Genomic DNA, 27,950 nt, shown 5'->3' with positions numbered 1-27,950 from the left:
ATTTGGGCAGGCACCGCTCAGCCTGTGCCAAGTCAGAAAAAATGGATATCTAAAGGTTTTCCAGTAACACCAGACCAATAGTGTGGCTGTTCTGCCTGCTCCTTGTGCCTTTAACACAACAGCATGTAGCTGCTCCCTTCTCCTCTTTCCCCAAATAGGGCAAGAGTGCACTGAAGTGCAAGGTAAAAGGCAGCAAACACTGAGCCACTGGTTCAGAATTCCCAGGTTTACTCTCTGGACTGGGAGAAGGCAGGGGGATTGCACCTACTCTGACCCCATTTCTGCTTTAAAGAAGCTTTCTGCTTCCACTCCTGACTTCCATGCCATCCAGCAAACTCTGTTTTGAAGGTTTATGGAGAGGTTCTACCCCCTGCCCCTTGTCTGCTTTTCCCTTTTTAGACCCCATCTCCCACCCAGTTTGTGCACCCTAACTTCACAGCAGAGGTGTGGGCTGCTGCTTAGAAAGCAAGTTGGAGCAGGGTGGATCACCAAGGCTCCCTATTCCCAAGGAGCACTTACACACTCCTGGCACCCTGTGCTGTTTGCAGCCCTGTGTAAATTTGAGCACACACAAAAGCAGGAGAGCAGGAGATGGGAACTCAGAACCTCAGGGCTGCAGACCCTGCCCAGGTTTTAGTTCCTCCCTCCTGCCTGGGCCCACTGAGCCCTGCAGGCTGTGCACGTAATGAGGCCACCCTGAGATGAGGATTCAACCACAAGAACAGGAAAAGGCTTCCTCCACTGAGAGCTGCAGTTTGAGGTACTCCCTCCTCCCCTATCCCCCCTCAAATTAACATCTTGTTTTAGAAAACACAATTTAAAAAAACCAAGAAGGACAAACCCTGGGGAAACTAAAGAGTTCTCACGGTGAATTTTATTTTGTAAGCAACAATATAAACATGTGAATAAAACAGGCATCATTTGCAGGGCTGGCCTTTGATCCAGAGTACCCTGGATCTAGCAGCCCTCTCCTAGCAGATGAGGGCAAGCCTTTACCTGTGACTCCAGAGGCTGGCCAGGGTGCAGTCCACCAAGACCTTTGTCATGGAAAGACCAATGCTTGAGTATTTGCTATTACCAAGCGTATGTGCAATCTTGGAATGTACCTCCCACCTCCCCCACCCCAGGATAAAAAATAAAATAAAATAAAAATCATACAGCTGCAAACCAGTAAAAAAAAATTGCTTCCAGCTTATTGAGACTGAAATGGCCTGTTGGACTATGAACTGAAATATCATCCTGGAGATAACCAACTGGTCGTGACACGAAGTATTGTATTTACAACTCAAAAATATAACTGTTATAGACTTTAATTTATAGCAAATTTAATACATTAGTGTTTACAAAATAAATTCTGGACTCAACTGAAACAGCGTGCTGCTTAGCAAGTTCTTTTACCTTCCTCTCACTTTAACTGAAGAGACCAGCAAGCTAAAAGTAAGAGCTTCTTCTGTGACCCACACACAACTTTTGATGGTGTCAGATGTTGGAGAAAACCAAATGTTTCCTGCATCACTAAAGGTTTGCTGCTTGGTACCTTCTATTGCTCAAGCTGTACAGTTCAAACCTTAAGCTGTCCTTTAACAAGTTCCATACAGGAAAGCTACTCAGGTACTAACCAGGACACTGGTTAATGTTACAAACTGAAGAAACATCCGTGCTACTAACTCACACAACAGGAAAGAGGAAATATAACTACACATTCAATCTCTTATGCCTAAACAGCAAAGCTGCGAACTCCATTGCTTAAAGTAAGATACTTCAGTAAGTGAAACAGTACCATACAGTTCAAGAAACATTTTTTTTTTTAAAAAAAACAAACATTTTAATAGTATAAAAAGTTGTTTTACTGGTGTTTCTACTATAAAGCTTTGTTCCACAAATCAAGTGATAAAATAATTAGGTATGTTTACAGTGATAAGAGACTGCAGTGTAGACATTTCAGCTCACATTTTGCTGAGCGTTTCAGTACAACAGAGACTGACTGATTTGTTAATAGACACCTAGGACACAGAGCAAACTGCAGACATCAAGTGCACACCTGAATAGGGAAGTTTACCCTCTGACATGGTAACTCACTTTCTTCAGCTCTCCCTTTCCCCTCCAGAACACATCATAAGCAAAAACTGTGTTCAGAAATGGAGGCATATAACTGTCCTGACTGCAGAGCAGCACAGAGGAAAGATGGATGCACACAAACACACCATGGTAAATTCCAGAGTTATATGCCAACTACTCCTCCTTAGATAGAATGACATCTTCAAAAGTGAACACGTACAAAAAATAAAAACTGTCAAATAAATAAAGAATACAGATGTTAATTCATCACATACATAAAGAAACGTATTGGCATACTGTATGCAGTATACAGTATATTCATAGATCATGTGGGCTGGACAGCACTTCCTAAGGAGTTACATGCTGAATATAACTCCTTTCTCACCTCCAAAAAATCTTATGGTTTCTGGATATCAAGTGCTACCTTTTATACAGATGCATAAATCCTGCACCATATCTCATCTTTGCCAAACTTGGGATGCCTTTTTTTTTTTTTTTTTTTTTAAGATCCACAGAGAAGTCCAAGAAGTTATAATGGTCTGAATGACAATTTTTGCAGCCCTGTCCATACAACTTGGTCTCTTGAGTTTCCTACCAAATTATATTTAGTATTGGTATGGTACATCAATCCCCAGATTTTCCTGAGGAAACTGGAGCCAATTATATGGACTCTTCCATCCTCTAACCGGCATTTCCCACACTCCTGACCTGTATGTAGGTATTATGCTGTAAGTGTGTTACACAAAGGCTGCTGGAACCATTGGAAGTGATGTAGCAATAGTTAAGTGTCAAGTACATCTGCTATGATACAGAATCAGGGTCTAGGTCTATCAAATGCTATATCCACAGAACATTTTAAACCATGAAAATATTGTATGCATTTTCCTTTTTCTACAAATATTGTTGCAAACTTGCTGTTAATTGTGTCACGAGGTTTGCATTCCTAATTCTCCAATGTTTTTTATTTCAAATGTTTAACAACCATATCTACGCTAGGTACACTGAAAGTAGACATTGAAATTTCAAGTAAAATGAACTGTAGCCACATCTACTGGACTCAATACACGTCCCGACATCTAGATTTACTTTGATAAGTTATACAAATACATAATACATTCTTAAATAATGAAGACCCACAATATTAATTTGTGAATCTCCCCACGTTATAAAACCACTTGTACAGGAATGTTTATCCACCTGTATTACTGTTTTAGTTGCAGTGTCTCTTGCTTTCCTGCTTCCACAGATTACTGTACCAGTTCTTAGGCTTTGGCTATTGAAATCTCTTATTTGAATGAGGCAACACTGGTTATTAAGGCTGGTTTTGTTTTTTTTTCTCTCTTGTGAAGTTTCATTCTTTACTATGACACTGTTTTCCAGAGCTGAATGACTATCTTGTGTCTTCAGGTTCTGTTTTTATGACCTTCCTTTCAATGTTGTTAAAAGCTGAATGAGGAAAATCCTTTAAAATACCAAGGCCTTCTGCATTGAGAAAAGAAAGAAAGAAATATGTTAAAACACTGCTTGGAAATAAATATATTTTGTTCTTAAATCAACAATAAGGTCCAAGAACTATATGAATACCAACAGTTGAAGCAATAAATTCTGCCTCCTCCTCCTGGGCTTAGAACTACTTAGAACTACTGGGTTAGAACTACCTCAGTTACACTGCAGTGATGACAGAGGAAGCATCACAGATTCACTTCAGCAGGGGGCTTCACTCTGGCAGCAGAGGCCAATGGAGAAGCACTCTGTACTTGCATTTTGAGAGGGAACAGGTAAAAATCCCCTACTAGAGATTTCACTATGTGAATTAGCATTGGGATTGGGACAATCTGCACAAGAGGGGAGCCAAGATTGCAGTATCCCAAAGTGAAAAAGACAATATTCTGCCTAATCTTCAAAACAACTACTTTTGCATCTTGTCTTTCAAATAACCTCTTTCCCACTGCACCTTTCAAACTCAGGTGGGATTTTATCATTACTCCTAAAGTTGCAAGAGTCTTCAAGAAGTCCTGACTTTATCTCAGTGCACTGAGTATTAAACTGAAACCACCCAGAGAGATTTCACAAAAGTTTCTTGCTCTCTTCTATCAAACTTTGATAGAAGAGAGCAAGAAACTTGGGTTTCTCCCAATGACAGGGATAAATGATACGACTGGCAGTGAGCAGAGGTCAGTGAATGAGAAACCCAGGTGGAAAAAGACTTACTGCATGATAGCTCACAGCAGAGAAATAATGCTAGGTCCTTATAGATCAGAATAAAGATATCTTTTCTATAAAGAGCCTGATTCTATTCTGCAGGATGAAGCCGTGTCATGATCGTCTTGCTGTCAGTGTGATGCAGTTTAAGTATTAAGAAGTAGTAATTTGGGTCAATACCAAGGACAGACGTGCCAGAATTTGGTTATCTGATTCCAGTAACTGCATCCCCTAAACTCTTCCCAAATAATATTCAATGTGACTCTAGATTAGCAATTAACACTCCTCTTAGAGTTTTTTTTAAAGCCTTGATGGCATGGTTACACACAATGCACGCCATCCTGCCTTCTGGCTGCTTAACTCAGAGCCATCACAAAAAACAAGACATGGTGGGTAATTTCTCAGTACTAACCTGAGGACTGGGACTTTGCCTCACCACTGGGGTAAAGCCGGATCAAATCACTGCACAGAGATTTCCCAACGTGCTGCTCTCCATCAAGTGAAATGTGCTGCATCTGTCTGCTTGGCAGGTTGGACATCCGGAGGTTCAGTGGTCTTTCACCTGCAAGTTGTTCACAGTGAAACATTGATGCATTACAAGAAAAGCAGCATTAAAAATACAGGTCGAGACTTAAATACATATTAATTCTATCAGTGAAATTCTATCATCCTAGACTCCAGCTGCTCAGGGACATTTTCTAGCAAAACAAGGCTATGTAAATAAACTGCTTTGCAGACAACTTCACAGGCACTGTTAGAAAAAGACACTCAGCCAGCAAAGAAAATTAATTATTTTTTTAAAACCCCTTTATTCTGCTCAAAAATCCTCTTGAGATACAAAAATTTTTCCTCTGCCACTGCACAATCCCTCTGAGATCCTGAAAATTTCCAGTTCTCCTGCACAATGGCTAAATTGTATAAAGCAGCTTGCAGGGCCAAGGAAAGGTGGATCCACACACCTATTCCTCATGATTACTTCTGTACCTCATTGTTTGACCAATAAACACATGAAAATCTGGTTTCTAACACTTACTTGTATTGATTCCCTTAGCTGTCCCTCTACTGCTTCTTTTCAACCCCCTTAAAAAACACTAGCACTTAAAAAGCAGACACAAGAACTTCTGGTTGCATTTCTTTTGTTGATAATGTTTTGTCTCATTTCAAGAAAGTAAAAAAAGTGATCCAAACAGAAATGCTCAAATAAAAGACACACTCCTAAAATTAATTCGAGACAAGGAATAGCCAGTTGGTAAATCAAAGAGAACCACAGAACTGTAAGCTTTTTGAAGAATAACAAGCTACTAAGAACATCATTAGAATCTGCTTAGTGCTAAGTAATTTACATAGCCAGCTCCTCAAGTTTTGTTCCTAGACTGCACAAACAGGTAAACAAAAAGGGGTTACCAACTATATTACCTGCTTTATTTTCAATTTCCACAAAACAAGAAAACAAATGAAACGCGACACTCTGCTCTATTTTCAAAACTGAGGATAGAGCTAGGGCAAAGCCCTGCTCTCAATAATAGCAGTTGCACCCAACCTCCTTACCTTCCCCACATTATCCCTGGGGAAACCATTTGCCCAGATACACAACAGCAACAGAACAGAACCTGAGTGTGCATCTGATTGCATTATTTACACCCTAAGCACTTCAGGGCAGACAGAGATCTTGTCTTGTCCATTCACTGCTCAGGGTTCTGTATGAGATAAACACCAGCACTGACAGAGGTTGCATAACACCAAATGCCTTTGCTGGCAGCACCACCGTGCCTGGGAGCTACCATACCTTGTCCATCAGCATTATCTAATGACATGCCATTGGGGCTGTGCTCCTCCGAGTTCTGCCTGTAACACCCCGTGGAAAGGCGTCTCTCTAACGCTGCCTGGTTGCAAAGAAACTCCATCTGCTTTGCCATCACCTTTTCCGACTGCAATTAAAACAAAAAAAGATTTCTCTCTAGAGCAAGTCAAAACACAGGGGGAAAAACAGGATCAGAAGAAAAGACTAACAGCCTAGATAGTGGTTTTTGTTGACTCATATGTACAGATGTGTGTTTTACGGTTTCTTCAAAACTATGAAGCAAACAAAATATTTTTGCACCCATAGAGATTTTCATAATGTACATCTGAGTCACTCAAGAATACTTAAAATGCAAGCTGTTGTAGTTCATCTACATAGAAATGCAACATTAAATTCCGTTCTTCAAAAACACACAAAAATCACTTCCTGCACTTTAGGACTGCAGGTTACGTGAAGAGAATCTCAAGAGAAGAAAAGAAAAATATCTTAATTATCCAGTTAGCTCTGTTCAAATATAAGCCTTCACAAAGTATTCCAGAAAGTATTCCAAGAGCAATGGCAACATCTGCTAAAAACTTATGCCAAGATTTCACCAGACATCTTGGAATCTTTATTTTAGGAAACAGCACTACACAAGCTTAAAAATCTGCCATTCTGAAAGTGTAGGATGACAGTATGTTTGTGGGGGATAAAGGTGTGAAATGTCTGTCTAGAAGAAGAACAAGACCTATACACCTCTAGAGAGTGGAGCTAAACAATCCAGTGCAACGTGGGAGGGAATGGCGTCTGAATATTTGTCATTGACTTTAATGCCAAGAGAATTCTAACTTTCACTATGATCTTGTTCTTGAGAGAATGTAAATAAGCATCTTGCAAAAATAAGAAGAAAATCACAAGTCAAGAAAGTTGATTTAGAAGAGCTACAATGAACATAAGAACAGAAGGTGTACGAACTTAACAGGAACAATTGATAGGAAAAATCAGTTTCTCTCTCAGGTAATGCTGTAATTGTTTCAACTGCTGTAGAGGTCTATTCATTGCAGAGCATTTCACTTTTCATGGGAGATGCTGAAAGCCCTGACTTCCCACAAAAGGCTGCTTGCTCAGCACAGTTCAATAATTTACACTACAATGGCAGCCTGACAGACCAGCAGAAGCTGGGCTCCTCCAGCACACTGGTGACCCTGACAGCAGGGTAATGGCATGGCCAGCATTTACACACTGTGGCTCAGAGCTCATCAGGGTCTGCAGAAGACTGCTGATAGCTCCAGCTTGGTCTTGGGAGAAAGGTAAAAACAGACACTATTTTCAAACAGTTTACTTTCAAGTGTGGTTTAACTTTGCTATTCTGTCACTCCTGTTACTAACTTTTGAACTGTAATACAATAATTTTTAAAAAGGATAAAACATTTCTCATTCATGCTATCTTTGTTGTTTACTTGGATAAAACTAGAATTTTAAACTTCAATGATGCTTCTGATCACTTGTAGAAAAAACTTGTAGAGTTGCAGATATGTTTAAGCTTGAATTAAATCTGTAGCCCATTGCTATGTGGCAGTGACCAACAAAAACTTCAAAGCACATACAAAATAAGCTCATGTAATTATTCTGTAACATCAGAACACGTGGCACAACTCCATTTGATGTATCACAGATTTGTATGACTGAGCACTACTGTGCAATAGAAGGTGGAAAATGACAGGGTAACACATCCATTGTCAGAAAACAGGAAGGTAACTACTAAATGTAATCTTACGTGCAAATTTGGTGATTACATTTGCCCAACTCAACTAAACAAAACAAATTTGTTGCAATTTAGCATGAAATCCCTCCTTGGCAAGAAGTGGCAGTGGGAGATGGGTATTTTGCCTCGAGGCTGGCATACACTACAGAAAAGACAAAGAAAGAACTGGCAACCTGTCTTCATTTATACAAAGCTCAAGGACAGTGCACTTCCACCAGGCTAGGTGTTGTTTAGGAAGCCAGTTTATCCTCTCAAATCCAGAGGTTCACTTATTTCCTAAGCATATTGGCCTTTCTTCTTGTAAGACATGTCAGAAGTGAGGACTCCAGGATCGCCTACTCTATTCCTCTCGAGTCAGTAACTCGAGCTTTCCATTTATAGCAGATAACGCCAGCAACACAGCACAGACTGTACCAATACTACCCCACTTGCTCCCAACTGGCAACCACAGATTTGCAAGCCTTACTATGCTGCATCTTACCTCCTTGGAACTAACAAGGGCAAAGCTGTAGTACTGTGACAGAACAGTTTTGGGAGGTAAACCCAAATCACAGCTAAGCTAGGTAGCCTTTTAAAACTGATGGGAATTAATTTAGTCATCAAAACAAAATAACGCATCAAAACCAATGTACAAAGACACAGCCTGTATTATTCACAATGTAGCGTGGTTGGTTTACCTGGGAATTAAGAGCTGTTGGGTCTTCACTCTTTCCTTTAGCCAAAGCAAGTGGCATTTTATCTTGCTGATAGAGCTGGACTGTGTCCTGGAAATCAGGATAACCATCCTATTGAGCATAAAGAGAAACCAAACCAAGGGGCACGTTACTATTTTTTTCCTTCACATTCTCTGTACACTTAGAAGAAAAAAAACAAAACAAAACCTAAAAATCACATTCCTAAACTTCTGTGAATATTCTGGGCTGCAATTTACATGTTTGTGCTATCCAGCTCATTTAAGTTTGTGCATAAAACACACACAGCCCCTCCACAGCAACTCCTATATACCTAACATGGCACAGAAAACCTCATCTCTCTCAGTTTAATGTGAATCCAGACTACCCTTTGTTACTGACATTAAATTAGTTTACATTCAGCCTTGACAGGCAGATTTAGGCCTATGGTTTCTGTCACTTTTCAGAAATCAAGTTTATATGTAGTCATGGATATATATCAACCTTGTGAAACTGAGAAAAGCCTCCTGAAATTCAACATATTTCACACAGAACCTACACTAGTATCACAAAATGAAGTATCACCATTTCAGAAGTACAGTGGAAAATTTATAGACTATGGGAAAGCATGATTCAATAATTCTTCCAGTCTGAAATTCTTATGACATGCAAATCTCTTCAGCAGCTTGCATATGTATCAATAAAGCAAATAAAATTCCTGTGAAAGCCTGCCAGATTCCATGAAAACAATCATTGAAGCAAGGGTTCAAGATGAGGGGTTTATCCAGCTTGGTATTCTAAAGAGAAAGCTCATGTGCACTAGAGAAACACCCAGAAATGTTTACAAAAGTCAAAATGTGAGAGGAAGCCAGAGATCTTAAGACAGACCCAAACCTGAGAACACTGACATCTTTCACAGAGGTTCTACAGACCCCAGTCTCACAAATACATCTAATTAGGTACATTTGCCTTGTAGATTCTGAAGACACATACATGTCAATAATCACATTTTTGATAAAAGATGGACAAAAGGACTACAGCTCAAGAAAAATAAAAGTGATCTTTCAGAAAAAACACAGGGGAAGGACTACGAGGTTCCCTCCAATTGCAGGCTGCCCAGTGACCTGCAGAGCAAGGGTCTGACCCAAGGCAGATGGCCAGGACCTCAGTGCACTATAATGCCATTAAACCTCCTTATGCTCAGGAAAAAACCTTAAAATTTGTCAGAATGCTGCATATTGCTTTTAAACACTCAGCATACTCCCTCATGGAACAAATAAACACAACAGCTATGCAAAAACTTCATAGCCAGGTTAACTGCCACAAAGCCTCTAGCCTAAGCTAGAAACAAAAGGCTTTGCAGCACATTTCCATGAGCACTGGCCACTTCTATAGTCAAGACCTGAATTTGTTTGGGAGAGGAGAATGATTATGTGTAGGAAGATGAGAAGCTGAACACACAAAACCCTATCACTCAGGATCCTATTTTTGCAACAAAACAGGTAACACAGTTCTTCACAGCACATTTGTGATCACCTGCCTATACAAAACTGGAGGCTGTTCCCCAAAAGTGGGTCTGGCTGCCTGTTGCTGTCCCCCTCTGCCAGCCAGGCAGATCACCTTCCTGGATCACCTTCCTGGAGCCCTTCCCACGGCTGGCTGTCCCTGATGCCCCGTGGATGAGGAGCACCCTGGACCAAGCACCACCCTGCTCTCCCCCAAGGTTTCCTGGAGGTCCTCCTGCATGCATTGCAGCATTTTTGTTTTGCCATGCTGCTGCTCAGTTGTTTTCCAAGTGGTTTTGTGCAGCAGATGTTCCCAGTCCCACATGTGCTTTTTCGCTCTCTCTAATGACATTTTTCCTATGAAAACAGTAGCTTCTACTGCTTTTGCTGTTTTTGTGAAAAAAACAAATCCCACACTTTGGTTTTCTTTTCAGCCTTCTCAGAAATAGTGGAGGTGGGGCTTTTCTCTCCTCTCCCCCCACTCATACTGGCACTAAGGGAAGACGTTTCCTTGCAGCCTCCATTCAGGTCTCCCTGCCTGTGCCCCCCTGACTCCCACTGAGCTTCGGGAAATGAGTTTTTGAAAGCTCTTCCCACCCCTCTTCTTCAGATGAATGGGGACACAGACATACAAAATAATTTCTTCAGACTACAGACAGCAATAATATTTTTTAAAACTCTCCTTTTTTCTTCCCTTGGCTGTTCGTGCAGACTCTTAAGGGGGACTCTGTTAACCACAACAGTGATGAGCAGCCTCTTCCCCCACTCCTGCCTGATGTACCTGTGACTTGTTTTGCTTTCTAAGCTGGTGCCACAGCAGCTCGCTGCTTTGAGTGGTGCTGGCACTGAGTCACAGAAGATGACAAAACAAGGGGTGCCCCCACCACACAACACCTAAGCAGGAGAGATCTGTGCTCTGCAGGATGTGCTAATTCCATCCCTATCCGCCTGCCCTGCTCTTTGTCCAGAGCAGGTTTAGGAACAACAACCCCTTTTTTATAATCTGCCCCCAAACACCAATTCACTCCACTCCTTTTTTCACTCCCTCCACACCTTTAGTCTGTCATTTGCCTGGAATTTTTTCCCCTTCTCCTCTTTACACTTCACTCCCACAGCTCACCCACCCACTCAAGGAATAGGAGGGGGAGAGCTCACAGGGGAAGAGAAAGGCTTTTACAGGTAATTTGATGTAATTCACGGCACATTGTTTCTTTGTAATGCTTGTGCCAGTTTCATATTCATGAAAAGGATAAATTTACAATGTGGCTGCAGATTGACAAAGCTGCAGCTTGCACACACAGCTCTGCTGGCTCTGCTCAAGGATGACCTTCAGAGCCTCTCTGGAGGCTTTTTTAAGTGTTATTATATTTCAGGAAATTAACTCATCTTTTTTTTAAGTAATCTTTTACACTATGCAAACAGGCTGTGAAGTCTTTCCAAACTGAAGTCCTAGTAATTTTAGGCCACGCTTCACAGAGACATTAATGACTAATAGTTAAAGGAATGGTGAATCAAAATACAGAGTTCAGCCTTAAAACAGAAAAGCAAAATGACTCTTCTCAAAAAAAAAAAAAAAAAAAAAAAAAAAAAAACCACCAAAAAAAAAAAAAAAAAAAAAAACCACCAAAAAAAAAACCAGAAAAGAACTAGTTATAACAACAAAAAAATTACCCCATGTTCAGGTCCTTTCTGTATTTTCATGATAGTGAACAAACAGATCCACAATGAAGCATTACAACTTCAAAAAACAGTATAAGGAATTCCAGAACAGAAGGAAAAATCTGCATTTGCCACCATTTTCCTTCTTACTTTCACCTTTCCAAAAAAACCAAACCAAAACAAAACCAAAATAATCCCTGAACATATTACTAAAAAAAGGACTTCATACATATTTTTTAAAAAAAGCAAGCACCAGGAACCCAAAACAGGAGTGATTTACTATGTCATACTGCATCTTCTTTACATTTCATTGAAGTAAAGCCCAAACTTTACAGTGTACCTAAAATTTACAATACACTGAAGTAATGCTTTACTCCTCCTTAGAAGACTAGGAAAGTTGTGAGGAAAAGACATTTCTAATGATAACAATATGGGTAATTTCAAAATTAATAATACTATGCTATCAGAGTAAAGATTTAATTCAATTTAATGTTCAATTTCTTATTTTGGAAAAATGGACTATTTCTGAAATTGTCATTTGTACAATTAGGACATGAAATTTTCATGAGCATTTTAAAATATGACTGGTAATTTTAGGTAAAATAATAACCAAGTAAATATCCTTTCTCTGAAGGGTATAAAAGAAGCAGGCCTTCTAGACTCTTCAGATTTCACCATGCAGAAAAATAGGAGACTACATATCCCCTAAGGCTGTCCAGATTTCCTGCTCTCCAGAAGACCTTGAGTTTCAGCTTGTATTTTTCAGGGTTTTAATTTTACACTTTTCTTCAATGAAGATCCTGTAAAAAACAGCACCTCCCTTGCAGTGTGTCATTTAGACACTTGCTCATCATCAATTATTACTGAATGAAGGAAAAACTTCCTAATGCTGAAATCTCAGTCATTGAAATACTACTTCAAGCAGAGGAGTGGCTGCTCCACACCAGCTCTTACAAATTAGGGCTGGACTGAACAAAGAGAGGAGACTAAAGCAACCATCCTGCAACATGTTGGTCAAGGCTGATAGTGGTGAAGCTGGATAAAATCTTTCATTGCAGCCTTTCCCTGCACTTTTTGTGGATCAAAGAACAAAAAAAGCACAGGTCAAAAGCAAATCTTGACACAGAAATGACATTATACACTTATCAAAGCTACCAGTGAATCCTCATTGCACATGCGTATTTTGCACTACATAAACTCAAAATTACAATTGTCTATAGACTGATGGAACTTCATAAATAAGACAAACTCCTCTATACCTATTCAAAGCTGCCTTTTCAAAACTATCTGCTCTCACCAGGGTTTGCCTCACAGAAAAAGCCTTTGTACAGTGAAAGCATTGCAGTACTGGAAAAAAATTAAAGCCTTACTACACACAGTGCATCATTTATCACAGAATGCATTGCATATGAGAAACACATTTCAGAATGTGTTGCAATTTTCCTCTACAGTTAGGGAATACATCACCTATCTGTGTCATACACAAACCTAGCTCAGGTCTAGCTCACATTCTAACACACATTTAACTTACACCTTTTCAAGTAGACAGTACAATAAAAAACACCCACAATGCTAAGGATAAATTAGATACCCACGGAATAGTGAAACAGTAATTTGTTTAAAATACAAATTAAGAAGAAAGATCTGCTATTCTTATGAGGTATATAGGTATATATATATGTAGATTTTACTTATCTTCTTTTTTTTTTTTATTTTTTTTTTTTTTTATTTTTTGGTAAAAGTAACCTCAAAAAGGCCTCAGATTTACCTTCTAGCAGGGTAACTGAAGAAAAAGGTAAATTACATACATGCTCCTCCTGTACTCTTAACAAGAAATTCCCAGCATCTCCCTAAGCAACATCTTGTGCAAGTATACATTAGCCATGCATACATGCATTTGTCCCAGAACTCATTACAAAAACCTGCAAATTAGTATCCACAAGTACAACCTTTGGTGTTAAGATATACAGCTTTTAGTTAGTTTTTGACTTTTCAATACAGTCAGTGTCATAGTCTGCCATCAGTCCTTATCCAGAACTCTGTATCTTGGCCATGATCAACAGCTGACTGCAGTGCATTAGGCAAACCCCACCTCATGCTGACTGAAAAGCAGCAGGCCTTATGGGAAGACATTTCCTACAGTGCTCGAGCTTATTCCACCACAGGAAGTCAGTGAGTCCCATTCCTCCCCTCCCACTCACTCTGAGTGCAAAACACTGAAAGTATCTTTACCATTAAACAAATCCTACTCTTTACCCCTGCTCCTACAGGTTTCTCCATCAAACACTTACATTTACAGACAGTGGTGATGCTCTCCCACCCTCTTTCTCTCTCATACCCATCAACTGTCTATCAAATGTTTTTCTGACAAATTTCCTTAAGACAGATCCCTTCAAAACAAAACTGAATTTTAGCACACACAGGTCAAAATACAGGAGTCACATTACTTTACCTCAATTTTGATTCTCTTTGGTGACAGCTCATCCCTTTCTCCACATTTAGATCTACAAGAGAAGACACATATACAATCAGTAAACAGCACATTAACCCCGACCATCAATAATAATGAAAAGGAGTCATGGAAAATAAAAAACAAATCAGGGAAGAACAAGTGAGATGCACAAAAAAAGCCTCCAGTTCACTTTGACATGGAGGGGAGAAGTCATTCAAGCATAGAGGAACACAAGCATTTTGTGTTGTTTTTAGAAGCATCAAGAGATTAATGGATTCTTCCTTCCAAAGAGGAAGGAAATCACAGAGAATTACAGAAATGCCCTTGGCACTGTTTATCCAGGATGGATATATATTTATATGAATCTCTATGGAAGAAAGGGAAGCAAAGGAAACTTTCTAGAAGGGCAGCAAAATGTATTTTGCAAGTACGTTACATTACAAGCAAGGGAATCAACATTTAAAAATCTAAGGGAAGTATCAAGACATGAATTCAAACCTAATGCTAAGGTTTTAACTGTATTTAAAAGCTGGTAAGCCTTGTCACTGTTTCATAACAGCAATTCATTTGATAGAACAGTAATAACTGAAATTAGGACTCAGCTTCAGTTCCTTTAAAGCAAGCTTGTAAGCCACTCCCTGTGACCTTATCTTTTTGGCTAACAAGCCAAATCTGTATATGGAAAAAAAAGGAAATTGATGCATTGAGCATCTCTGGCTACTCTGCCAATTTACATTAACCTCAAAACACACTAATGCTTCAAATACCAGTCTCTCAGATGCCTCTTAATATGCATTATCCTCAAAACACTTGGAAAACTAGAGAGCAAACAAAAAGGTAATTCAAGACAGCTGAATCTTGCCAGTTTAAAAGCTTCAGGACTCAAACAGCATTTCCCTCCTTTCCTCAGAAGAGCACTTTGCTAACTGAAGAGCAAGAAGAAAGCATCTCTAGTGCTTCAGAAGCAAAGCTACCAGCCTGCTGAAAGTGAAGACCCTGTGAGCTGATGAAAGCCTTACTTGGTGGTCCTGTAGGTGTACTTGTAGGTGACCTCCCGAGAGATCTGCCGGGCCAGTGCGAAGAGCTCGTCCCTCCTGGTCAACAAGGCGTTATCTTTCACACACAGCTGGGCAGCTGCTTCATTAACTGTTAGCTGCAAATCAAACAAACAGCCACTCAGCATCCTGCACACCTTCACCTACTGTGCTTGGAAAAGCACCTCTTCTGAATAACAAAGATTTTTGATTGCAAGTAAAATTACTAATAATTGTACACTAAATCCTGGCGGGTTTCTTCAGTTTATTTATATCCCTTACTAAACCAGGTAAGCCTTCAGGAAGAGAAAAGATATGAATGTACTTGGTGCATAAAGTAAAACATTATTGTAAGACTGTCTCAATGTGAGCTTCATCCCAGCACTAATTAAATCTCAGTATAAAACAGTAGCTCTGAACATTCACAGTGTTTGGCTCCCAAAGCCTGGCTTACAGGGAATACTATTTTTATAAATGCAATATGCCCAGGACTTGGGGAAAAAAAAAAAAACAACAAACCAACCACCCTGACAGTGTGGGTACAGATGGCTTTCCCTAGTGAATACAGAATGAATTCTGTAGAAGGTGATGGTTTAAGAAACGATTAAACTTTTTTTAGCTATGTTTCGCACCCTCGTGTTTCTGAAGACTATCTTCAGACATGAATCAAATGTAACTTGTTTCAAGGATGTTTTCCTGAGCCTGCCAGGACACATTTCTAGTGCCTCTGCTGCTGGCAAAAGATTCATAAAGAAGGGGGGGAAAAAGATGCCTGAAATTGAGGCTCTAAATGGTTTTGTGATGCTCTTCAGAAGCCTATAGGAAGTGGTGATACTGTCATGAATTGTATCACCTTAAAAATACTGCTGGTCCAAGAAGCCTAGGGTAAGCACTATGGACACCACAACATTATTAATGCCATGAGATACACAAATCGAGATGCTGGATGGGCTACTCCAAGCTTCTTCCACAGGAAGCAGGGCTTGAAGAGGCTTTCTCACTTTTTTCCTCAGCTGAAGAACAGCCAGAACATGTAATGAGGCATAACAGCAAGAGGCCAGCAGAACACCACAGGTGTTTTTACCAAGTGCCCATGACTCTTTCTACTCTCACTTTTAGAAATTAGGCTGCTTTGAACAGGCTTGGCTTCTGGCAAAGGAGCACAGCTGCTTTGCAGCTACTGTCAGCAGCATGTTCTGTATCTGTCCCAGGCTAGTGAATATTCCAGAGCAGCTCGGTTTCCACAGCACAGTCAGCACATCCATGATGGATGGAGATGTGCCATCCCTGACCCTCCATCTGGCACAGGTGCCACCTCAGACACCACACTCACTGCTCCCTGCAGTTACAGGGTGTCTCTTGGGAGAAGGCCAAGAGCTCAGCCCTTCACCCTGCTGTCTGCCACACTGCAGGGGTAGCTGTGAATCCAACCAGAGGCCAGCAGCTCACCCCAACCGCTGCACGCTCCGTCCCTGAAGGATGGAAGCTGTCACAAGACATGAGCACACAGCCACGCTGTCCTTCACCACAGGGCTCAGTGGCATCCAAATACCAACAATTCATTCTGCCCAACGTGACACCTGCTCTCCAGGAAGGTTGAAAAAACAAAAAACACATATAAAGAAGAGCTGAGATTCCTCTCAGCAGCCTGTGCCTGCACAGTATTTCTAGTAAAGCTTCACACACTACTGCTGCTCCTGATATTTCAGAAATAATTTTTCTCGTGTTTAGCCTAAAAGCCACTGATCTCAGTAGGGCACTTCTTATGTTATCTAAATGTTAATGTTGCCTGATCCTTTACTCTCTGTACAGACAAAACCCCCAAATCTCACAGAGATCAGATGTACAAGGCACAAACAGTTACTATATTCCTACAATACAAGCTACTAAAAAACAAACTATTACTCCTTAGACAGGAACAGTTGTTCCACAACATCTGTCTTTTCAGAAAAAGAGGGGAAAAAGATACAACATAAGATTAATACAACATTGATTAAAATAATTATCATCTAAAGCAGGCATTAATTTCTGTAACACTGATAGCTATTACTTTGCCAAGGATGAATAATATGGCTAATGCTTGCAAAATAATTTGAGATATTTTTTATCCCTCCAAGTGCTAAAGGTTGCAAAGAGCTGAAATGACTGAAAATGCTTTAGGTAGTTGTAGGCAAATGCTGTTTATCCTAATATGAGAGAAAAGCCAAATGTTTATTTGCTTGTTTTTCCTGGCTTTTCTTTCAGGTCACATTCAGACTTACTGAATTGAAGTGCATCATGGCTTCCTGCCTTTTCAGGAGGTACAGATACAATTTTGCAGAAACAAAGCGTTGCATGCCTTAAAATAAAGAATCTGTTTGCTGGAAGCCTTAAGGATATGGAGCAGCACAGAACCATACAGCAGAGGGATGGGTATATTTCTAACTGATGGGGTTCACAGATTCCTCCACTAGAAACCACATAATTAAATACCAAGCCCTACTGTTTTGGTGAGTCAGCAAAAGAAAAGGAACAGACCAAGGTAGACAAAATTCACTGCTTGTTTTTCTAATTTCACTGAACTGGATTTTTTTTTCCATTTTATAGGTACTGAGACAAAGACTGAAACATTAAAATGCAAATTACAAACCTGACTCAAACTTGCAGGGGTCACCAAGTTCAAGGGCATGCCTTGTACTCATCCCTCCTCCAGCCTGACTTTAAACATTAAGTGCTCTCTGTGTTTGAAAAGCTGTGTAATGCTGAAACAATGGGATGGATTAAGGACAGCATGTTTATTAGTTTTGGAACGCCTTCGAAAGATTTTATGTCAGATTAATGTTTCATGTAAATACTCCTACCAGGAGCAAACACTTCCAAACCAGCCCAGTGTCTGCAGCTCTCACAGGCCTCTAATGGCTGCTCCAGCCCTCTGAGACACTTCAGTGCTCATACTGAAACCAAATATTCTCACTAATTCACCACCAATAATTCCACCAGGTTTGATTTTCATTTGCATGCAACTCAGTGCTTGAGGAGACAGAGATACCCTAATCTTTACATAAAAAAGCTAACCACTACTTAAGTTTTTTAAATTCACATTGAAGTTTATTCAGCTGCTCCTTGCCAGCTGCAAGGAGAAACCTTGAACTGTGAGGCAGAATGACAGCTCTGGAATGTATTAACATGTGCAGAAAAACAGCCTCTGGACCTGCAGAAACTTACCTCCCTGATTGTTTAAGGGCCTTCCTTCTGAGCAGCAAATTGCTTGAGACATCAGAACCAAAAACACACTGAGGTTGAGCTTACAAAACGCAAACTCTGGTTTAGCAGATTTAAAAAAAAAAAAAAAAAAAAAAAAAGTCTTGTTGCTGCTATTTACTTTCTGCCTTAAACAGAAAATGAGGACAAAACTGTTGAAGAACAAAACTTTGTGAAGTCCAGCCTCTTGAAACCAACAGTAAACTAATTATGAGCAAATTCTTGTTGCTTGCATGTGTGCAATTCCCATCAAGTTCAGCGCGGCCCCACATGCGTAAGTGAGGCATAAGTCAACCACAGACTCCTTTGATCTTCTGCCCTTAATCACAATAGCGATAGAAATATTTCCTAAAGCCAAACCATGCTCTCATTCCATTTTTAAACGTGGTTTTACAGTGATGTAGTAAAGATCTGTAGTGCAATACTAAAAAAAATGAACAAGGAAGAGCAGTCGTCCTTTCTTCCAGTTTATTGCTATCCCATTCCTTCAATTACTACCCCAGGGTTCACTCCCCAAATTTTGTAGAGCCATTCCTGAGACTATACAAAAGGACCCATTTGCCAGTAAACTTATGGCTGCCAGGAAACTATCCCACAAGTAGTCTGCCCAGATTTCAGAGATTTTTCTGCAGCTGCTACCCCAGAGAGAGGCTGTAAAAGCACACAGCCACACACTGTTGTACACCTCAGCTGCCTCCATCCTCTGAATCCTGAATCTGCAGCCATGTACACAGGGCATCTACACAATTAATCCTTTCAAATCCTGCCTCCATCTCATACACAACTTGTTCTGTTGCGAGGGAGACTTCCACAAGGTCAGGGGAGTAAGATGAGATCTCATCCTGTACAGTGGATGAATTCATAGATTATAAGTGTTTGACATAAAGCCACAGAGCACGTATGTGTAAACTGCACAACTAGAACTGTGTGGTGGGAATGTGGCTGACTACTGTGGAAGTGTCTCCCCAGTCTGCAGTAAAAGCCCTTGTCAAGTCACTGCCAGTGATGTGCAGTTGCCTCATAAATGTAAATACATAAACAAAAATGTAAAGAAATACGCCTTGTTTCCTTCTGCCCTTCTACTCAGAAGCATAAAGAGAACTCAGTCTTATGCTATGGATCACACACCTACAAAACTTCTTCTTGAAGCTAGAAAAGGCTAAAGCCAGTACAGTTTTTTTGGCACTCCTGTAACATAAACACTGCCTTTCCTTTTGGGAGCTAAGCCTTACATGCCAAATTTTAAATCCAGCCGAAATTTTGCAATCAGTGTTAACCATGAACATGCTGATGCAGCACTGGTATCAGCAGTGTTTTGGCAGCACTTTGAATTAATGTTTGTTCTCCTCTTGTACAGCACTTTGGCACTAGGAAACTACTCCCCACACAGACACACCTATTGAGTTACAACACATGCAGTGTGAGCCTCAGGAATGCCACAAGAGGAGCAAGGGAGGCCCACAGGAACTTTCAAAGAAAAGAGGGAAGAGAAGCTACTCAGGGATTAAAAAAACAAACATTCGGATTACAACCACCCATCAGTACTGGAGACAGTCCTTTCCCTTCCTCCTCACACTGTCACTTGACAGGCTTAAGACCACTATGCCCAAAAAACCCACAGGTTGTATAATTGAGCTTCATCCCAATTCAAACAATGTCACTGGGTTTAGGGACCTCGTTGACAGAATCCTGTTTTTATCTCAAGTGCACAAGCTACAGAGCAGAGTCTTGAGGTGAGGGAAGACAGCAGAGGGTCGCAACCACATCAGACACAGGCAATTTTAGTTACTGACCTTCCAAACAAGTCAAAGCTGCAAGGAAATACCAGGACAGGACATCTTTAAGAACGTACCAAATCCTTAGAATCCCCAAGGCCACACTCAGTGCTCTACTGGTTGCTATTTCAGTACCAAACTTTCTAAACCTTCTGTGTGACAGGCTGCAGCAGTGACTGGGCAGTCTGATGACACCAAATCACCAAGTGCACACACACACACACACCCACAGCCACCCACAAAGGAGACCTGTGCTGCACCTGAGATTTCCATGTCAGGTCAGCACTGCCTACAGCACTCAACACACAACTTTCAGGCACACAACTCCCATCACTCAGCAAGGAGCGCCCATACAAGAAGTGCACCCTGGAAACACATCATGTCAAAGGTGTAGGAATAGAGAGGAAGCCCAGTTCCACTCCAGCTGTTTTACCTCGTGGAGGGTGAGATGCTTGCCATCCTTTCTTTTCGAGTCAAATCTGCCATATATTGCACTGTACTTCCTGATCTCCTCCTCTTTGTGAGGGTCATCGTCACTCATCTCAAAGATGTGACCAATCATCTTTGCCAGTTTCTTGTTCGTTTTCAGTAACTCCTTGACTTCATTGGAGTCACTTTTGGGCAGGGAGGGAACCATCCGTTCTACACATTCAGCAACTGACAGAGCAGCAGCAGCATCCAGGGTCTCGCTGTTTTCCTTTGGTGAGGCTGGAGAGCCAAGGTCAGCCGGGGAAAGGCTGTGCTCACTCTCTGTGGTGTGGTGTCCTTGCCAGAGTCTGGGCTCACTGCTGCTCTGCAGTGATAAGCTCCCCACATCAGATTTGCTCGTGCCCACGCTCTGCACGCACGTCGTGGCAGCGCATTTGGGAATCTTCAGGTGAGGCTCTCTGCTGCTGCTGTTCCTTTCGTAGCTGCTGCAGGATATCCCCAGCCACGCAGGAGACCCTTCTGGCAGCTTGTATATTGGAATGCTGCTGACTGGTAAGGAGGTGAGAGGCTGGTTAAAAAGGCCAGGGTTTGTGACCCAGTCCCTCAAAGCTTTCTGCAGCCGTCGGACATGAAGTGGCTTGCTAGCCATTCCTACCAGAGCCATTATCTCCAAAAACTCCTCTTCACCTGCTTCACAGAGCTGCTGGACATCATCACCACCCTGCTGGATGAAGGCATCAAAGTAAAATAAGAGATTTGCTTTTTGTAGTATTCGATACAGCTGCAATTCTCCGAGGGTTCTGGGTAGAGCTGACGCCATCACGGATGACAGAACCTGCAAGCAGTAAAAACAGAGAGAAGATGAGCACCAAAGCACTGCCTCACCACCCATCCTTCCACAGGGCTGCCAACTCACAGGGCAGCATCTCTTCCTCTCATTACAAGAACACCCACAGAAACAAATAAGGGGCAAAAGCTCTATTTTCTGACTTGTTAACTTAATGGAAACATTTTTGAAAGAAACCAAATCAGCAGATAGTTGTGAGGCACCTACAAAAAAGATGATTCAAATACAAAGCCAGCTTGTTTTCAACACTCCTACTTCAGGTTTGTTCACAACAATGTCAGTCAATATCGCTCACAGCTTCTACTTGATTCTCTTTTATATCTTAAGATCAAAATGATCACAAAACACATTCTGAAGAATTACAGAATACTCGGCTCCCTGAAGAAAAAAAATCTCATTAGTTTCAATTTCTCTTAATTGTTACATCATTTTTCCCCCATAGAAAGTGTGGAGGACTGTAAAAGGAAATCAAAGAAGGAAAGTGCTTCATACAGCCCCAGAGGATTAATGAAGCTGGGACAGTGTTCAAGAACCAAGTATTTCTGCATTTTACCTGTTTCACATAAAAATGATCTAATGATTCTGCTGATCTTAATTATGGCAGCAACAGCTGCAGACAAAGCAAAAACACTGATGGTTTCCAATACATATAGTTTAAAAACCTTAGTTTGAATTCACCTGCCTGTTTCATTTGCTAACAAGGCTGCTTGTCATTGATACTTGAGACATGAAATACCACTCAGCAATACAGCAATTGTGCTTAAAGGCTCCCAAAAGACAGATCACTGCAGTGTTCAGCCCTTATAGTGCCAGGAAAAAACATTTGCACAAGTTTCAACTTCATAAACCCCTTATCCAGTTATCCCACAACTAATAAACTCCTCAGAGAATTCTAAGATCTCATACATACACCTCTTCACTTTACAGTGGCTTTCACAGCCACAAGCAGATAATTTCCAGTATTACTATATTACACTAAACCACCAATCAATAAGGTCTAAAGCACGTAATTTATAGTTGGTTGAGAAAGTAACAGAACTAAAACATTGAGCAGGCCTGCTAACATTGTTCTGGCTCTACTGTCACACTGGACTTGAAAAAACACACAGTAGTAACCTAAAAAACAACACCTACAAGAAAATTTGCACATACTCGGAAAAGTATTTTAATAGCGTGCAACTCCCCTTCCTCCAAAACTGCAATGCAAGCAACTATTTTTGCTATGGGTCACTGGGAGATTGGTTATCAAAGTAAAACTCAGAGAGAAATTATCTTTACAGTATGTACTTTTGCATATTTAAAACCATGAAAAATACTATAAAAAATTGTTTGGGTATTTTTGTGGTTTTTTTCACAATATGAGCCTTTACTTCTGCAAGTCAAACATGCAGAGCCCAACTTGTATTCAGGAGACATCTGTAAGACCAGACTTTTGCTGTAAAATTCTGGTTTAGCTCTACTAGAGAAAAATAAAATCAGGAGATCAACAGAAACTTTCCAGCAATGTATGTGCCAGCAACAGGATACCTACAGCCAATCTCTTCAGGAAGAGAGATGGAGCCCAGGGAAAAAAGAAAAAAAAAAAAAACCTACCCAAAACATATAAAACCTTCAAACCACCAGCTGAATGTGTAAAGCAGAAGGGGCAGTAACAGCAGTTTGGATTTGAGCAGCTATCTCAAGGAGCTGCTGGTGAGTAAGAGCTAACAAACTACACACTTTAGAACTCAGGGTAAAACTGTAAACATTTAAGAGCTACGTATTTTAGAAACACAGTTTGGCTTTAGGAAAGAATAGTTATCTGCAGAATATCAATCAAGTACTGTCCACACTCAAAGATACAAGAAGAAACAAGGAAAATGAGGAAAATCACTTAAAGGTAACCCTTTACAGAAAACAGAATTCACTGTTTTAAAAGGTGTCATTATTTCACTGAATTTCTTAGAAAAATCCTCCTATTCTTGACAAACTTTGTCAAGGCAAACAAAATTAACAGCTTACAGTTTAGTGGGATTTCAGCAAACTGTTCCCATCCTCCCATTTCAAATGATGCTGACTATTCACCATCAATACCACAAATTAACTCCTATAACTTTTAAAAGAAGGCCCATTTCCTCTGAAAGTTATTCATCTTAGCACAAAATCTACATAAATCTACATAAATGGACTTTGTGCAGAGAGCTAAATTGAATCTTGGGAGGATGGTGGCAGTGAAATTACACACAGCCCAACAGCTCCAGGCAAGCCATGGAACTGAGCTCATTTTTCCAGCCCACAGGCTGGAAGAGCAGCACCAGTCCACGAGCAGCCTTTACCTAGAGGCTTCTAATCAACAAATCTCCTCATGACAGATAAAACTGGATTAATACGTACTATGGAGGCATCAGCAGCCAGTCCACGGTTCAGACTGCGTTGAAATTTGCATTTAAAGCAAGATTGAAATCCCTTTGTTTCCTACTTTAAAGACCCATTCTGGTTTACAAATTCAGTACAGCAGCTCCTGAGAAGGCAGAGCAATTTTTCCACGATTTCTGCAGAGAAGGCATTTTCAAACACTCCTCCTTCTAACCTCTTTTCTCCTTGCATCAAACAGAGTTCCTGCAGCACTCACTCAACGCCATCCCAAGTTATTTCTAAACTGTACCAAGGGGAAGGCTCCCCCCCTTTCCCGGAGCTATGCTGCTCCTCCAGCTATTCGGTGCGCTCCTGTGAGCCCCACTCACAGCCTACAAAGCCCAGCAAGCAGCTACACTAGTCCACCTGCAGGAGTAAGATGAGGCTTAGGAAGGGGACAAGCAACAAGCAGGGACGGCTGAGGAAGCAGCACAGCACTGCCTGAAGCCGAGGAGATTGTTAACCCAAAGGACACCTGGCACTGCTGCTGGCTCTGCTCAGCCGGCCAGCTACGCAAAGCTTTAGCACACCCACTCAAGTCTCAGCGCCCCACATCTTTCAGGTGACCTTTAAGCTGTATCTAAGAGACCTGAAGTACTGCTTTCCACCACTGCTCTCATTTCTCAGCGCTTTTGGGGCAAAGGGTGAGCACAAGAATGAGAGCACAATGAGAAGAACACAGGGAGAACACACAGCCAGGACACCTGGTCTGCTCCTCACCAGGAAGAGCATCCTGGATATGACCACTGTGATCCCCCTCTCCTGCAGCTTGCTCGGTAAATCTTAGGCTGTCTAATCTGTGATCCCAAACCAACCTGGTTCAGGAGCAGCAGCCTGGTCATGTCCTCTGGCAAATCCTAAGAAGCCAGCCAGAACGGCCTTGGGAGCGAGCAGGTACACCTAACACAACTGCAAACCCTTTTGCCAGCAAGAGGCAGGAATGCAAAGCTCCTGGACCTCCTCCTCCACAGGGAGGTCTACAGCAATAAATGAGCACATCCACGGCCCTTGAGCAGCTACTTCTCCCATTCTTTGCTTGCTGTCCATATCAGTGAGAAGTGTCAGAACACACAGGGAAGAGCAGCCATCTCTTATGTTTTTCACATACAGAACAAACAAAGAAACCAGAAAACTCCCCACAGCAGACAAAGCTGTTTAAAATATACGCAAGGCTGCATACAGTTATAGCCAACGGAGAACCAGGAAATCACAAGTTAGATTTTCACTCAGCCTTTGCAACCCACAACCACACATTCTGATTTTCCACATTACCTCATTCACGTCCACAGCCCATCACCCCACATGCCATGCCCTCCCTCTCCAAACGCCGGCTGTCACCTTAACTCTGACCACAAACATAACTCCTGGGAAAAAGGAAAACAAAAACCACAGAGACACCACAGAGCGCTCTTAAATATTTGTGCAGGAATCACAACCTATTCCTGCTCCCTCTATCCAGACGGAGGCAGCCCCGCCGAGCATCTCTGACCACGGGAAAACAGCGGTTCCGAGCTCGGAGCCGCACGATTCCCGGAGACGGCACAAGATGCGCGGCTGAAGCAGGCAGGTGCTGGATGTGGGTGCAGCACCGGGAGAAGGAAAACTCGGGAGCTGTGGGATGTACGCATGGGACAAGGGCTTCCTGAGCAGCCTTCCTGCTTTTTAAGGCTGCACTGGAAGTAAGAGCAACCCAGCAACTCTAACCGACTGCAGAGATTTTTATTTCAGGTGAATCCTAATTGAGCTGTCACCAATTAAATTAGGAATACAAGGAGAAAGTGTGAAACATCACATCCCCGTATTTTAGGCAAAAGTGATTATTTCTTAATGTATCTTGATCACTTTGGGCGTTTTGAAGAGTCTCTGAAGACAAACTGGGTTTGGGTTTGAGAGCTGGCTGCTTTGCATATTCATTACATTTCTGCAGCGCTTCCAAAGAACTTTTAGCAGGAGGAGAAAATTACATGTAACTGCAGAAGAAGAGACTTCGCAAATTAAATAGTCTTGTCTAGCTCTGAGATGTGCCAAAATACAGCCGATGAGTGAGCTCCGCGTTTACGTACAAACCCGTACCTCGCCGCAAACTAATGAGAAACTTGGAACGTGCAAAAACACCCTCGCGAAAGGACGGGACGAGCGCACAAATACCTCCAGAGCAGGGCACGGAGCCCGCGGGCGCGGACCGGGGCTGCGCTCCCCGCACAAACTTCGCGGCCGCCGAGCGCGGGGACAGGATCTCCTCCGTCGGGGCCGCCCCGCGGGGCGCCGCCGAGCCCGGGGAGCGGCACGGCCCGCAGAGCCCGGCCGGAGCCCCGCCGCCCCCGCCCGGGACCCGCCGGGGCACCGCCTCCGCCCGGCCCGGCCGCCCCCGCCCCGCACACGGCGGGGCCGCTGCCGCACTCCCCTCCCACTCCCCGTCCCCCCCGCGCCGGATCGCTCCGGGAATCACCCACGCGCGGCCCGCCCGCTCCTTCCGGCCGTGCCCCGCGGCGCCGGGGCCGCGCTGCCCGCTCCCCCCGGCCGCTCCGCACGTACTCTGCAGCTGGCCGCCGCCGTCGCCGCCGGCAGCCCGGGGCTCCCCTCGGTGCCGTCCCGGGGCCGCAGACTCAGCCCCGCCGAAGTTCCTGCCCGCGGCCCCCCCGCCCAGGCTCCTCCTTTCCCATCGACGGGGCGGGTGGGCGAGCCTGTCCCTGTCCCCGCCACCGCCTCGCTGCCACTGCCGCCGCCGCCGGGGGGGCGCGCGGCCGCCCCGCCGCACCTCGCCTCGTCGCGGCCGCGCCTTCGCCGCGCGCGGGGGCCGAGCGGGCGGCAGGGAGGGGAGGGAAGGGGAGGGAGGGAAGGGGAGGGAGGGATGGAAGGAGGGAAGGGAAAGGAGGGAGGGAGGGAGGGAGCGGCCCCCGCCCCCCCGCACGCCGCCCCCTCCCGCGCGGTCACATGGGGAGAGCCCGCGCGCGCTCCGCCGCCCGCCCACGCGCGGCCGCCGCGTGACGCAGCGCGCGGCGGGGGCGGCACCGGCACAGCGCCCCCCCGCGGGCGGACCGGGACCGGGAGCAACGCCCCCGCGGGAACGCCGCGGCTCCCGCATTCCCGGCACCGGGAAAACCGCCCGCCGACACCGCGCACCACGGGCCGGTGTCAGTTCCAGCGGGCAGAGACGAGGGAAAACAATGTCATTGTTTTACTGGGGGAGAATTGGTTAAACTATGAGCTTTTTAACTAAGTTGTGTTTCAGTGATAAATTAAGTACTAAGTAATAAATTAAGTAACTCACAGTGCAGGTAACAATAGAAAAAATATTACATGTGTGGGGAAAAAAAGCCTCAATGAAATAGGCTTGTCTTGTAGGCGACGTCCAGCTCTGCCTGGAGCTGGGAACACCTTTCACACAGGGTTTCCTTGCCTTTTCCCTTGCCTTCTAATCCATACCTGGGCTCTGCTGCACCTCATGGCTGGGTCAGGGAGCAGAGTCGTGACCTGGCTCCTTGGTAAACAACTCCAAACAAAACTGAATTTCTCCTTCAGTTTTTCCAATAGAAGGCTGAGGCTTTGTAGCATCTATGTCAAATCACAGTCACCAAAACTACATAAAAACGCCTAAAAATTAATACACTATCTAGGAACAAAGTTCTAAAAAGTTCTAAGGATGCAGGACTGCATCCTGGAGCTGGGGAAACGCAAAGATCCTTTTTTTCCATACCACTTCTGTAACACCCAGGCTCTCAAACCTGCATTCCCGCACGGGCTATTCCCGTGTTTCCCAGTGAGCTGTGACCCTGGCTGGCCGCGGCGCTGCTGGCAGTGCCACACAGGGCTGCTCTGTGTCCCTGCTGCCCACGCCAGGGATGGGTGGGCGGCTGGCGGGAGCTCTGTCTGCATTGCACACCCTGACCCACGCTGCTCGCCAGCCTGCTGGCGAGTCCATGCCCCAAATCACCCCGCAGGTGAAGCTGACTGCACGGAAGGGATGTTGCCTGAGGAGAAATTCTTGTTGCTGAGAGGGACAGGCAGCACCTGCCCCTAGAGCCCCTGCAAAGCAGAGTGTTGGCCAGCCCAGCTTTTCCCGAACTGGAGTGACTGGGGCTGTCTCCTCGTCTTTGGGGTGTGATCAGTATCCCAGCAGAGCAGATGAGGAGGCAGAG

General features: G+C 43.2%; 1 protein-coding gene across 2 annotated transcripts; it reads right to left on the bottom strand.

The window, feature by feature from the left end:
* Nucleotides 1-856: 856 nt before the first annotated feature.
* NAB1 (NGFI-A binding protein 1) lies at nt 857-26,678 on the bottom strand. Of its 2 annotated transcripts, none has more exons than XM_079310735.1 (8): nt 26,347-26,678; nt 20,575-21,405; nt 15,112-15,245; nt 14,093-14,144; nt 8,483-8,590; nt 6,047-6,188; nt 4,673-4,822; nt 857-3,540 (listed from the first exon to the last, which is right to left on the bottom strand). In XM_079310735.1, the coding sequence occupies exons 2-8, from the start codon at nt 21,388-21,390 to the stop codon at nt 3,449-3,451; spliced, it is 1,494 nt and encodes a 497-aa protein (XP_079166861.1). In that variant the 5' UTR covers nt 21,391-21,405; nt 26,347-26,678; the 3' UTR covers nt 857-3,448. The 2 variants fall into 2 exon arrangements, with proteins under 2 accessions (XP_079166861.1, XP_079166860.1); XM_079310734.1 differs by lacking the exon at nt 26,347-26,678 and adding an exon at nt 25,960-26,083.
* Nucleotides 26,679-27,950: the final 1,272 nt, after the last annotated feature.

Source organism: Erithacus rubecula (genome assembly GCF_903797595.1).
Source record: "Erithacus rubecula genome assembly, chromosome: 8".
Lineage (NCBI taxonomy): Eukaryota > Metazoa > Chordata > Aves > Passeriformes > Muscicapidae > Erithacus > Erithacus rubecula.
The sequence above is the reverse complement of the archived record's forward strand: the minus strand, read 5'-3'. Positions and strand labels throughout refer to the sequence as shown.